This window comes from Engraulis encrasicolus, chromosome 23, assembly GCF_034702125.1.
Source record: "Engraulis encrasicolus isolate BLACKSEA-1 chromosome 23, IST_EnEncr_1.0, whole genome shotgun sequence".
Classification (NCBI taxonomy): Eukaryota; Metazoa; Chordata; class Actinopteri; order Clupeiformes; family Engraulidae; genus Engraulis; species Engraulis encrasicolus.
This window is the reverse complement of record NC_085879.1, coordinates 24,791,778-24,806,777: the sequence shown is the minus strand read 5'-3', so window position 1 is coordinate 24,806,777 and position 15,000 is coordinate 24,791,778. Positions and strand designations below refer to the sequence as shown.

Genomic DNA, 15,000 nt, shown 5'->3' with positions numbered 1-15,000 from the left:
TTTCCCAGCAAGCCCCTCACCCTTCCGTTTGACTCACTCGAAAGAGCAAACACACCGTCATAGTCTCCCTCTCTCGCACACACACACACACACACACTCATGTACATCAACACACACACACACATGGACACACACACACACACACACACACACACACACACACACACACACACACACACACACACACACACACACACACACACACACACACACACTCTCATCCACTCTGATGTAGGAAGGGGAGTGGAAAAAAAAACAAATGAGACAGAACACTGAGTCACTTTCGCAGGTTCCATAAATTATTGATGAGGCCAAACATGCTGATATTGAGCCTCGGGCAGCTGTTCAATGGCAGCTGCTATAGTTTCATCTTCTCCTTTCTTCCTTTTTTAAATTCTTTATTCTTCTCTCTCTTTATTCTTTCTCTCTCTTTATTCGTTCTCTCCTCCACCTATTGCCCATTTGCCACTGTCCTTTTTTTTGGAATGAAATGTTTGTTTTTTTGTAATTATTATTTTAAATGAATGGTAAACACAGAGGAAGAGGGGGGGTTAAAGTACCGCAATAGAGCAAGGTAACATGATAGACACACTTAACAGTTGGGTCGCCTCCAATATTGGGAGATGGTTTGGTTGGGTTTGACTCAAATCTCCCCTCTGCAGAAGGGGGTGGAGATATTTGACCGGATAGAAGACCATCATCCAGTGCCAGCCAGCATTCAAATTTGAAATGAAAATCTTCCCCATTCAAATGGTCATTTGGTTAAAAATTAATTGAGGTGGGTCTTTGAGTGAGACACATTCTTTACAACAGTGTTGCTGCTTCCTAAAGACTGGCGGAACCCAGCCAAGCTCAGCTTAGCTACCAGTACAGTGCATATGGTGTAATCGAAAGACTGTGTTACTCAGTAACAAGAGGGCAAGCTATGTTGTCCTGCCATTTTGTAGGCAGAAATCAAAACATAAGTTAAGTTATCGTCTGTATAACGTTCACTCTGTCTAACTGTTTAAATCACGCTTGAGTCTGAAGTAAAAGAAAAACTCAAGTGTGACAAGTTCTCGTCACCCAGAATCACCTCATTTCCTACGGTGTGATGTAAACAGACTTTCGGGCAGCCTGCCCTGCCATACATGGATTTTCATTTTTTGTTTTCCCCTGGCTACGCACAACTCGACCTCTGATTGTTGGAAACCGCTGTCGGTCAAAAAAATTAGCTCACATGGTTGGCTGCCAGTATCTTGCCCCTCCTCACAACACCATGTTTATAAACAAAAAAAACCCATGCATAGTACGCAGAAATCAAAACAAAGAACTTATGAGCTCGAGTCATTGTGTATCTCACAGTTTGATGTAAAGGGCTTTCAGTCTACTTGGCTTCCTCTCAGTTTGTTGTGTCCTGTGTGGCTTTTGTGGTGTGACCTAAAGGACTGGTCCAGGGGTTGTCCAGGCGCTTCTCAGTTTGCGGACCGGACCCACCTGTCTGTTGTGTGATGTATCTGCTGTGACTTTTTGGACTGTCCAGCCGCTTAGTTCGCTGGCCCCTATCCCGTCTGGACGTTTTTGAGTGATGCAGAGGATCTGTCATTTGCCGCGTTCAGGCTGATTGAGATGTCCGTGTCGATACTCTTTCCCTTTTCCTAATCGCGAACCAGCTGCCGTGTTCACGCCGCAGATCTTGGCGTTCCGAAAAATACTTGCGAACTGGGACGACAATGTGGACGTCAGCAGGTTCATCCGGATAACACACAGTCACCATAGTGTGATATGAAAGGACTTTTCGGTCGGTCCAGTCAGACGGTTCTTGAGCTGTTCACTGGCCTATCTGTCTGCCTCTCACAACATTACATTACATTAAACTTAGCCGATGCTTTTATCCTAGGCGACTTATTGTTATTATTTGCAGAGTATTTGTTACAGTCCCTGGAGCAATACCGGGATAGTTGCCTTGCTCAAGGGCACTTCACTCATTGGTTAACCCATTTTAGCCTAAGCCCTTTTTGGGAAAAGGTGCCTAAACAAAACCTAAATATCTCAGCCTCCGAAACACATAAAAACATGACATAAGTTGCATTTAAAAGCTAGGACCCTCATTTTGCATTAGAATGTGTTCATTCAGCTCTGAAATCCCCACATTTTAATAAAACAGCTCAAATCTCAAGAACTTAAATGCAGCATATATGTCTCCAGGGCAAAATGGGTTAAAGTGTAGGGAGAGGTAGAGTGGGATTCAAACCAGCAACCCTCTGCTCTTTAAGACCTGACACCTCCCTAACCATTAGGCCACGGCTGCCTGCCTACCACAACTGTCCTGTCATTGACCCTGCATGACCCGCCTGCTACCTCTTCCTGGTTCCCACCCCCCTATCATGATAATGGGATCAGGCGTTGCTGAGCCGGCCTGAGTGGCCCACCTGTGTCCTCCCTAATCCTCCACTCCACGTGGACCAGGCATGGCCGCCCGCCCGGCCCGGGAGTATCCTGACCTGCAGAAGCACAGCACACACTGTGGAAGAGACACGCAGGGATGGATAGAGAGAATTGGCATATCGTATTCATCATTTTTTGTTTTTGTTTTTATGACTAGAAACGTAATGTTTTTTTTCATCATTTCCTCCACTGATTAATTGCTGCTTCATCTTTTGAAAAACAACAACACACACACAAAAACAAAGGAATAGTTCCATGCTGATTGCGAAGGAACGGTTGCATGCTGAATGCTCCGCTGTCAGAAATGATCAGGTGTTCAGATCTGATCGATGAGTCAGGCCGACTGCTGGCCTCTCCTGAGTATCCCACCTGCCTGGCTGGCTCTAATCCCTGCCCCTCCTCCACGTGAACATGGCATGGCCAGCACTAATGTGACGTCCCTTCAGTAGCTTTGCAGGAACAGACTGACTACGTTTACATGAGACATTTAATTCAGAATTAACTCACTTTAATTCTGAATAAAGCTTAATTCCGCTTTGAAAATGTCAAATGTAAACACTTAACAATTCTGAATTCGCAATTTTAATTCTGGGGGGTTGATTTGAAAGAGACACAGACGTGGAGAGATGGATATAGACGGAGAATAATGTCTTATAGGCTTATTGGAGCCCTTTCAGACTACAGGTTTTTTTTCTCCTCCAAAACGCAAGATATGTTGCTAGTATTTGCTGTTTGCCATCAAGATTTGATTACGGTTACTTGGTTACATACAGTGTTCCATCTCCTCCTGTCGATGTTCTACTGTCTGCTGGCCACGATTCACTTATTGGTTCCAAGAGGAGATTAGGCAACAAGCAAAAGAAAGACAGGAAGAAAAAACAGGAAAAGTTATGCTCCATGATTCACTATGCAACATTTCTAATCAGGTGTTGAGTAGCCGTCCGATGGCCTCTCCTGAGTGTCCCACCTGCCTCGATAATCCCAAACCCTCCTCCAGGCGGAATGGGCATGGCCAGGCCAGCACAAATGTCCCTTCAGCAGCAGCTTTGTTGGAACACGCACTGTGTGTGGGAGAGAGAGTGATTGATAGAAAGACACAGAGACACAGAGGTGAGTGACAGACGCAGAGGCAAGTGACAGACACAGAGCAAGTCTTAGACAGAGCAAGTCATAGACAGAGCAAGTCATAGACAGAGCAAGTCTTAGACAGAGCAAGTCATAGACAGAGCAAGTCATAGACAGCGCAAGTCATAGACAGCACAAGTGAGAAACAGGTGTATAGAGAGATGGTAGAGAGAGTGAATATTATTATGCCTAAGTTACTCTTGGTATTGTTTTGGTTTCATGAAAGACGCAATGACTTTTGCATACAGAGAAGGCAGAAAACCATTGATGATGCTATTGTTGTTGCTGCTTTTTTTTGCTCCGAAACTTCAGTGCGAAACCAGGCAGCAAGCAAATAAACAAACCAATAAATGCTTTCATGCTGGATGCTTTCCTCTGTGAATTCTGGCTTTTCTCTCCCCAGAGAAGTCAACAAACCATTTACACTGCTGTTATTGTTGTTTTTATAACGGAGACTGAGGGGGACTAGGCCAAGCTAAGCTGAGCGGCCAACCCAGCAGTTGAAGATTAGGTTACGCATTGTATGCTGCTTGCTTATGCTTTGTTTCTCAGAAAAAAATGTTGGTTTTGGGTTTGCTCTTGCGTATAGGAAAGTTTCCGACCCATTTAGGCAATTTGGTTTTCTAATAAGGCAGAGAGTATGCAAATAGAGGGTGGCACATGGCCCAGTGATCTGCTAACCGCAAGAGCTCACAACAGCAAGGCCATGTTTGGGGAACTGCCTTCCTAGTCTTAGATTTTCCATCTCAGGGGCTGGTCCCTGTGCCTGGGTTTGTTTATTTACTGAAATGGGGAAATGTTTAAATGCTTGAGTACTACCAAAGGAAGAACCTACTTCTGGGAAAGTGCCACTCGCTAGTAAGTGGGCGACCTTGACAACACCTGGAAATGGAAACTCCATGGTAATTGGAGATGGTACAGTGTCAACAAAGTTGTCCTTTATACTGGCATTAGGACCGTCTTACCGCAAGTGTTTGTACCCATGGCCTACTACAAGGATCAGACAGACAGACAGACAGACAGACAGACAGACAGACAGACAGACAGACAGACAGACAGACAGACAGACAGACAGACAGACAGACAGACAGACAGACGGACAGACGGACGTTTGTTTTTCCATCACAGGGTCCGGCCCCTACCCTGCGTTTATTTATTTACTGAAATGGGGAACATATTAAATGTTGGAGAACCAAATGAAGAACCTACTCTACTTCTGGGAAGGCACAATGCAAGTAGGCCTTCCTGAAACAGTGTTTCCCACAGAAATTTTGGAAACTATGGGGGCAGCAGGGATTTTTTTTTTGGGGGGGTCTTCTCACGCAGGCCTTTGGGGGGGGGTGTATTCACACAGCGTGAATGCAAAACGGCAAAACAATGAGTACAGTGTGAAATTGGCGCATGGAGCAACTATAGGCCTGGGCCAACATTTCAGCCATTTATATTTTGAGAAATAAGGCTACCCATTTTACCCATTACATGTATAATAGTAGTACATTGTCATTGTCAAAAAATGCAGTACAGTGAATCATTTCTGTTTACAACACAGTTTCATTTGTCCCTCATACAGGGGTCTATATAATGAAAACAATAATAAAACAAAATAGGAGCAGAGATAAGAATTTAAGATCACTGTGTGTAACGCATAGACAAAAAGGGTTCGGTCTAAGAGGGTAGGCTATGCCTTTTCCCCCACACACATAGGCGTACACATTCTACATGAGGGGTGCTGGTCACAGGGCCAGTTCAAAATTCCTTCCATTAAAAGGGCTGAACAACATATTACACATGTATGTCTATATTCACATTCATTACACATTCATTTCTACATTGTATATGCAGCCCGATGTCTCCTCTGCTGCGTCAATGAAGGCCTGTCACATTACAACTGTAAAACAAAGCCTGGGGAGTGTTAGTAAACTCATCCCAACTGTCCCTCCTCTGAAGTTTTTTTTTATATTGCTCCCAAACCCAGGAACGCAGGAACTCATTTTGACCAGGGGGGCCTGTGGTCGGCGGAGGTTCTGGAGTCCTCTCCCAGAAAAAAAACGTGTTTTTTAGATGCAATTTCCTGCATTCTAATCAATTTTAGGATGAAGAATGGCGAATCCCATCTGACTAACTTCTTCATGTTTTATGTAGCCTAACCAAGGATTACTAGATTTTACCTTTTTTTTGTTTAACATTTCACTTCAAAATTATTAAGTTCTTCTTGCGGAAGGGAAACGCGCACCTAATGTGGAGGTGAGGGCGTGTTCAAGAGCAAATCGCGCTACCGTGACAGTTTCTCTCTTCTCCATGGGCAGTCTACAATGTGTGAAATTAGTAGAACTAAATGACTAGGCTATGCGATGCACTTGTGAGAGGTGACCGGGCTTTCAAACAATTTAGATTGTCTTGCAATTGCGACTGTGTATCTCAAGATGCATCAGGACAACTGCCCTGTCTCCCCGCCCGCGCACAAAACACGCACGACCACAGACCTGTAGGTCTGTGCGCACGACACACAGACAGGCATACTGCTTCCCGTATGTGATTACACTCTGACGGCCAAAGAGTTTGTGCTGTGATCGGCGAGAGAAGTAGGCTAAGCGCCAAAGCAGCTCGTGCCATTGCTGGCTATTGATACAGGGAGAGTGTAAAAGCCACCTTTAGTTTGCATTTGACGTAGGCCATAGGTTAAACGGTGGTCAAATCAGCAGCAAGAGGCAAAAGGAACAAATCGCCACCCACTACAAAAGTTCAAAACATCTAACAATAGAACAGCCATTTCACACCGCGGCAATTCAACGTTGGGCAACAGTTGATAGACAAGCCACGCTCACAACATCGGCTGTGCTACAGATTCACCCCATAGCAAACTCCGAGGCTAAGATAGCCTAGACTTCACCAGCAATAGGCAAGACCTAGCCTACCAATGTGCTACTACGAATCCAATCTCCACGGCAAGGAATAAAAGCCACTTCTTACCTGACACGATGCACAATTTTGGTGACATTCCCTTCTCCCGTCGCACTTTAAATTCACCTAATTCCTTGCTTGGTCCGTGTTTGATCACCACAGTGATGAGACTTCTCTTCACAACAAGTTAGCTCCTCCAATGGGTGTATGTTGATGCATGCCCAAGCCAACATATCGCTGTTAATACCACATTTATTACTACCTTGACACCACAAGCTAAACAAAACAAACATCGCTCCCGCGTCACTGGCTGCACCGTTCTACACCACTGTTCCGGTCTGGTTGGGGTCTAAAAATCACTCATTTCAAACCAAAATTGCATTCACATTTCAAACTACTTATAAGTATTAAAAAAGTAGAAAATATTCATATTTTGTGTTTCTATTTTAGAATAATAATGAGGGAAAAAAAAACTATGTCTGAATTTAGGGTAGGCGGCCTGTAGGTAGAAAGGCTATGATGCAGCTGCGTCTGTTGTCCAGCGACCCCGTGCACCCCACTTCCTGTGTCCCTGCCCAAACCCAAGTTAACTATAACAGCTTGACTAGGCTTTTGATCCCCTGTCTTTCAAGCACTTTGTGGTTTTCTCTATAGGATGTATTTACTCCAGGAGGAAAATGCGAAGGAAATCGTAATTCGTTTTAACAAAAACGGAAATCGTTTAAAAAATAAAAAAGAGTAAATTTTTTTTTTTTTTTTTTTTTAACATTTTCGTAAACTATGGCGGCCAAATTTAAACTATGGCGGGCCGCCATAGTTTCCTCAATGTATGGGAAACACTGTGAAAACACCTGTAAGTGGAAAATTTGTGGTAATTGGCCAAGCATTTGGTACGCGTTGTCAACAAAGGTACTTTTAAATGTGTACAGACATTCGCCCTTAGGCGTCTGGCTTAGATCTAACTGTTGTGCCGAAAGTCCACTACTAGGATGAGACATTCAAGTAATTCTAGCCAAGCCTCCTCACTCGGGAACAGACATGTTTAGCAGTACCGTTGGGCCTCAATCCCCGGTTCATAAGGCCAGCCCCTACATCTAATTGAATGGCGAGTGCACTGCACTCACTGATGACTTGTAGTCGGAACATTAAACACGTGTTTGAAGTCACAACAAGCACAGTATTGTTATGGCAGGAAATGTTGACTGCTTTGTATTACAATGAAGCTTTAGAAAGGCCCCTCTCCTCATGGGAGGTATGTTGACACTGTGCACGCCAATTATTTCACTACACAACAGCACGTGAAGTACAGTAGTATATCGAAGCAAGGTAATGCGTCATGATTGGAGCACTGTTTGCTGTTTGTACAGGTCGGCAGATAATGGGTTCTACTCTCGGTAGTGAAACAGGCAGGATATTTTGCAGACACAGTCACCATGATGGAAGATGCATAGTTTACGGCATCCTTAATCTATGCAAGTGTTTCTCAACGGGGGCACTACAGCTTCCCAGGGGGTGGGGATGGGGGGATACTACTGAGTGGGGGCGGGGCTTAGTTACCATTGGGGGCATTAGTCTTTTTAATTTTTTAATACTAAGGGGGGCATTGGCAGGCTTATGATGAGGTCAAGGGGGCTTTAGGAGGCTTATGATGAGGTCAAGGGGGCATTTGTTCTAAAAAGATTGAGAACCACTGATCTACGCCAACAACAGGCATGGGCAACTTTGATGAGAGGGATAGCCACATTTTTTCCATCACCATTGTCTGAGGGCCAAATGACCAGGGATTTGACTGCAACTCGCAGAGTTTGAGATGTAGTTGGTTGCTCACTCACTGCCGACATTATTTGGAAGGAGTAGGAGCATTCTCTATCAACCAACAATATGCAATTACAATGAACTGATTAGGTAACTTAGTCTTTTAAAAAAATCTGATTGTCATTATCATTATTATTATTTCTATGTATGTTTTATCTACGGGTCACAATGGGTCAGGAGGCGGGCCACATTTGACCCCCGGGCCTCCAGTTTCCCCATCCATGGCTTACCGTAGCTCAAGTCACTGTTAAGTTTGCACTCTTCCCCTTTCTTCCGTCATGACCTTTCATATTTCTAAGTGCTCACACAGTTGCACAAGCTGAGAGTCTTGTTTCCCAACAGTTTTTTTAGAAGCACCACAAAAATGAAACCCAAAGGAGCCAAGTTATTAAGACAAGAAGTTGTTTCACAGGTCTGTTTCTTCATATAGTCACCAGTCGTTATCTTCTCACTGACTCCCTGCAAACTTTTGACCCTTTATAGCAGGGGTACTCAATAAAAAATCCCAGAGGGCCAGTTTTTCAAAATTCCTCCCAATAAAGGGCCGGGCCGGGCCACTCTAGGTGCTTCTGTCCGGAGCCTGCAGTGACTGACAAACAAGGAGAAACAGCCTGAGGGGGCAGGGCACGGCACGCTTCTTCATAGCGTCTGTGGCGCGATTTCAAAATAAGAGCCGACAACGTGATCGGACCAAAAAAAAAAAAAAAAAGGCCGGGCCGCTAATTGAGTATGGGGGCTTTATAGGGAAAGTGACTGTATTTGATCACTTCTGATTACTTGCACATCTATCACAAATGGCCCTGCCATGCCTCTCTACAAGGGTGTACACCCAAGTGGGTTATATCAAATTAATCAGGAGAAATCAGGCTTTCAGACAGATAGTGACATCTTGATATTTGACCAATCAGCAGTGGCCTGGAGCCTGTAAAACTGTTATTTTCACTCGGGAACTGAAATTTGTGTGCCCTATAAAGGGTTAACCTGACTTACGCCATCTGATTGTTTCGCCAAACTTCATGCAAGGGTTTGCCTGTCACAATAACAAATTTTGCTGGACGATAAATTGGCCAAGAAATTATTGCGATAAACGATAATATTGTCTTCTCGGTCATTTTCAAAAAATATGATGAAAATGGGATAAAAATGCAAATACACCCTTTCTAATTTTGAAAGCGTTTAAAAGTACAACTACGTTTAAGCATCATTGCGCTGAGTGAAATGTGCCTATCGATATTCAGTCTAAGAAAGAGTGATGAGGAAAACAAAGAAGCATGCAATAACTTATTGTGCCAAAAAAGTTATCATGCTTGTAAAAGCTTATTGTACGATATATTGACTTATTGAATATTGTGACAGCCCTATGCGAGGGTGTTCTGGTTTCCTAGTGCAACGATTTCTTTCTAGTAACCAGGCTGGGTATTGCTAAAACTATACGATGTATTGAGTTGAACACCCCACCACTTTGGACCGTAGTTTGGATGTTGGTCACCAGGCTAGTGGAGCAACATTTAGTCCCATTACCACACTGAAGTACAGTATATGGGTTTTCTCTGATTGTTTAAGTTGCAGAAGTAATGCGGTGGAGTTAAGTGTGGGAAGAAAAAAAATCTAGCTTGAAGTTAGTCAATTCTTGAACAAAAGCACAAGGCCATTTCGGACTTTGTAGGTTAAAAAAAGATTTAAAAAATCAGCTCGTGCTGCAATGGTTTTGCCGGTGTAATACGATTAGAGTAGGTATTAAATGACAATTTCTCTTTGTTTTGTTTAAGATCTGATTGGTGCATTTGGAATTAGACAAATGCCTCTCAAATACCAGCTCAAGGCAAGAGCAAAGCGGAAAGAAAATTGAAATCAAAGTGTTGACAGCTGCTTGACTCTGATGCAGAGAGTCTAGTGACACGATGTAAATTAAACAAAGTCTATCTCAATTATCATTTTCTAGAGAACCCAAAACATGTTTTTTTAACAAAAGATGTTCATGATGAGTTTGAGTGCCCACACTGGAAAATAAGACATTTCAACTTTGTGGGAGTGAGTAGCTAAGTTAATTGAGATGCAGAGAGACCGTTTTATAAAAATAGACCTACGGCATTGTGCAGCCAGGTGTAGTTAACGTTTTCAAGGTGAATGAATGACTCTTAAGTCGTTTGGACAGTAAAAGGGAGTAGGAGTACAGACAGATTATTGTGAATGAGTATGGGAACGCAATGGAAAGGACACAGTGAGGGAGAGAAAGGGAGAGTGATGGAATGAGCGAGAGAGAAGGAGAGGGAGAGAGAGAGAAGGAGAGATAGAGTGAAGCAACGAGGGAGGGAGAAAGAGGAATAATAATGACACAGAGAGAGACAGGAGGAGAGTGAGAGAGAAGGAGGGTGAAGAAATAAGAGAAAGAGAGCGATTGACTGACTGAGTGTGTGAGCGAGCGAGCGAGAAAGAGAGAGTGATGGCTGTAGAGGAATGAATGCGGCTCCCCGCGGCGTGTCACTCTTAATCCCTGGGGATTAGGCTGAGCCAGGGCGTAATGGGATTACGGGGCTCTACCCAGCCCCTGATACCTGACCTCTCCGCTCAGGGCCAGGGCCCGAATCCGCGCCCGTGCCTGGGCTGTCCTCACGTTTCCCCCTCCTCCGCACCTTTTGGCTTTCCCCTGGCCTGTTGCCCTCTCTTGCTTACACACACACACACACACACACACACACACACACACACACACACACACACACACACACACACACACACACACACACACACACACACACACACACACACACACACACACACACACCTAGGGTGGATTCCAATAATCAGACTCCCGTCCTCCCTTGCTCACTTGCCTCCTCGTGTCCTCGTGATGACATTTGCAAACGGGATGGTGAATGAAGAATAGTCCCCCAAAAATTGTTGTTGCTAGGCTGACAGTGGGGAAACTTAATTGTTTCCTCCACGGAGGCGGGGCGTCACCGAAATGCGAGGCCACAAGCACAGACCGAGGAGGGAGTTTGCATATTGGAATGCACCCCTAGATCCTCCCAATATGAAAATAGCCATCATCTTGCTAGCTAGCCACCACCCCAGCTCTTCTCTTATCACATAATGGCTGCCATTGGACCATCCAGTCATAGGTGTGCACAGATAGGGATGAGGTGTTGCTAAAGCACCTGCCTATTTGCCCTTCTGCCCTTCAAAAAAACCCCTTTTTGAGAGTTCTATTTTAATGTTTTTTTGTCGTAACATAGTGTGGTCCATGTTGAAGATAATGTACCAATGTTTCACGATCAAATGCATGTGACAATAATGCCTCGATATAGTATACGTATAGCTTCTATAGTCAAGTAGTATAAGGTGAAGTTCCATATGGCCCCCAACCTTCCCCCCAAAATTTCTGTGTACACCAATGCATCCAGTCTTAGGACTAGGAACATGGCTTGGGATGTCCTCCTCATGTTTCCCTGTTCCACACCCTTTGCTTGCCTTGGGCCTGGGCTGCTGTCAATGGGAAAAATGGCTTTACAACCAACTAAGTTGCTATTGTGGTTAGCAGTGACGCTTTTGAGAAACACAGCCCAGATCAGCTCGTTTCCAATAATACAATGGTCATCATACGACCGAGCAGCAGAGTGGTGAAGCACAGGAGAAGAATGGGATGAGCAAATGAAATAATGGAAAGCGGTTGGTCGGGAGTGGTGCTTTTGTCTATTGTCTTGGTGTGGTTCTTTCCATGCTGATGGCAGTTGTATGAAATGGTTGCTGGGATTGTGTGTGCGTGCGCGTGTGCGCATGCATTTGTTTGTATGTGATTTATTGTGTGTATGTGCGAGTGTTTTATGGCAGTGTTTTTTGTGTGATGGAGAGATGAAAGCAGTGGAGGAAGGAAGGAAGGAAGGAAGGAATGAAGGGAGTAGACGTGTTTCCTGTGTCACCCCCAAAAAAAGAAAACATTCGTCTGTGCCAAAAGACTCCCACACCTAAGCTTAACTTTCACACTGACACTCCCTCCTTCAGTATGTTGTCTGTTCAACCTTGGTGTTGAATCAAATATCGCATCAAGTTCTGAGTGTGCGACAAACGTTATGTAACCGTACGCACTTCACATGGTGTCACACGTTTGCTACAACTGAAGAACAGGATGCCGTCTTACCCTCTCTGCAACATCTTGAATCATGTAATTGTCATTTTAAAAAAAAACAAAAAAAGTGTGAATTTAGATCGTCACCATGTTCATACATCTGTGCCGTGATGAGTATACTATACACTGTAGCAGTCAGAGATACTGGTGCTGCGTCTGTTGTGTGTGTGTGTTTGTTTTTCCTTCCATCTCCCCAGGAAATGACATTCCAAAATAACAGGTCGACTGACGCAGGTAGAAATGGAATTTAATTTGTCTGTTATGTCACTCACGCTCTTCTGCATACTAATGCCATGTTCATCTCTTTTTTTTCCCCTCTCTCTCTCTCTCTCTCTCTCTCTCTCTCTCTCTCTCTCTCTCTCTCTCTCTCTCTCTCTCCTCTTTCTCTGTTTTGTTTTGTTTTCCAGTTACTTGGTGCTGCATTCCTGGGCATTGGACTTTGGGCATGGGCTGAGAAGGTGAGTGAGGCTGTGCTGTGCTGTGCTGTGCTGTGCTGTGCTGTGCTGTGCTGTGCTGTGCTGTGCTGTGCGCCACAGTGTCACCACCTCCCACATACCTCAGATTCCCCCCGTCGCTGTACTTATGAGGTTTCCTAAGCAACTACAGTCAAATGCATCAGTCAAGGCCTGTGTCTTTCACTCCTTCCTCTTCTCTCAATCTATCTCTCTCTCTCTCTCTCTCTCTCTCTCTCTCTCTCTCTCTCTCTCTCTCTCTCTCTCTCTCTCTCTCTCTCTCTCTCTCTCTCTCTCTCTCTCTCTCTCTCTCTCTCTCTCAACATTTTTTAAAATTATTTATTTATTAGTGTGGCTCAGACAAGTACTGGTTGTGTGCCAAAACATTATGTACAACAACATTATGCCAACATATAGAACGTGTTACAGGAAAGAAATATAATCTCTTACTGGCATGTTTACTGGACCAGGCTTCACACCCACTTGAATTTAAAATGGGAAATCAGCAAATGCTTGTGCATGTCTGTGACTATCCTTCAATCATACACCTTCAACATTCCTTCACACATCAATCAACTCTTCTGTTGAATCAGCCTTAAAGGGGTATGCCACTATTTTGGGGCTTAATACAGTTAAAATCGTTGGCCAGGGTTTATGAAGGTGGTAAAGTGTCTTATTTTTCATGTAAGCTGTTGTCTTGCATTAGGACAAGTTAAAAGAGGGAGCATGTCGCTAAGCTAGTGAAAGTCAATGCATCCGTGTAGCATGCTACATGCTACAGTGATCCATTGACTTTCTCTAGCTTAGCGACAAAATAAGACTTTAAGACTGTATGTATAGTGCCATCACTCCACGAAGGTAATGCAATGTCACATATGTATGTAGATATGCATGTATGTCGCTATGTCTGTACATAGGCCGGTGTCCTCTGCCTACCTTTTATCTGTGACTGTGGGCTACTAGTCCCTAGCCAGGCCGTGCCCTCCTAGTGACGCAACACCTTCGGCGTCAAGAGCAATGCAAGTACATTCTGAGTTCCCAAAAATACGGGAACTCCTTTCACTTTGTCGGGAAGCAAACAACCATAAGCAAACCAAGGGAGGCAGGTCAACCAAGCCATTTGGGAAATGTTACCTGCTATGCTCTTGGTTAGACCAAGTCCCGAAGAGATTTGAACGTTGATGATAATCAGGCTAACTAGTCCCAGACCCCGGGTTCTGTATTTGTCTGTTTGTGCTTTATGCTCCATATGAATGGCGGTACATGTGCAAATGTTATGTGTATGTCCTGTCTTAAAGGAGTCTTGCTCAGGGATACAAAATTAATTTCAGTGAAAACTGACAAAGTCCTATTGCATCGCTGTATGGTATTGCAAGCAGAATTCTGCTAAACCTAATTAGATCAGATTTTGGTTGCTTCTTTTGTCATATGGACCCTTTTTTGTTTTTAAATTACTCGCACTGTTTGTGACCAAAGCCTCAGTAGGATTCAATTTAGAAATACTGGGAAAGAAAACAAGAAGCTTTGATCTCTTTCATGAGCAGACGCTTACGGTATGAGTGCAGGCCTGAAGTGAGAAAGCATATCTCGCATGTCTTCCCAGAGGCGTGTGTGCGTGTGCGTGTGTGTGTCTGTGTCTGTGTCTGTGTCTGTGTCTGTATCTGTTTATAGTTCCCCGTTAAAACCCATATGCGTGCGTAAATTGGAAACCACAAGACGTTCATTACGCCATTTAACAGGAACAAAGAGTGTTGCTGCAGTCCCGCCTTTCTCACCGGAAGCCTCGCAGAGCCTACTGGGCCTTCAGACGAATAACACACACACACACACACACACACACACACACACACACACACACACACACACACACACACACACACACACACACACACACACACACACACACACACACACACACACACACACACACACACACAAGCACTCATACAAAAAGATGAAATGTATACTAATTCACACCCATTGTCACGCCTGGTTGACTGTTACTGTGTCTCACGCACACACACACACACACACACACACACACACACACACACACACACACACACGGCTTTGGCCGGCCTGGAATAAAGTAATCTTAAAGGGCCACTAACCAATACATACAGTATATAACAATCACCCGATTCTGGGCCCGGG

General features: G+C 44.3%; 1 protein-coding gene across 1 annotated transcript in view; it reads left to right on the top strand.

Moving 5' to 3' along the window:
• tspan17 (tetraspanin 17) overlaps positions 1-15,000 on the top strand; it is a 52,793-nt gene that overhangs the window by 6,026 nt on the left and 31,767 nt on the right. The window contains exon 2 of the mRNA XM_063190150.1: positions 12,802-12,852. Coding sequence (XP_063046220.1) covers positions 12,802-12,852 — 51 coding nt within the window. The remainder of the gene's footprint in view (positions 1-12,801; positions 12,853-15,000) is intronic.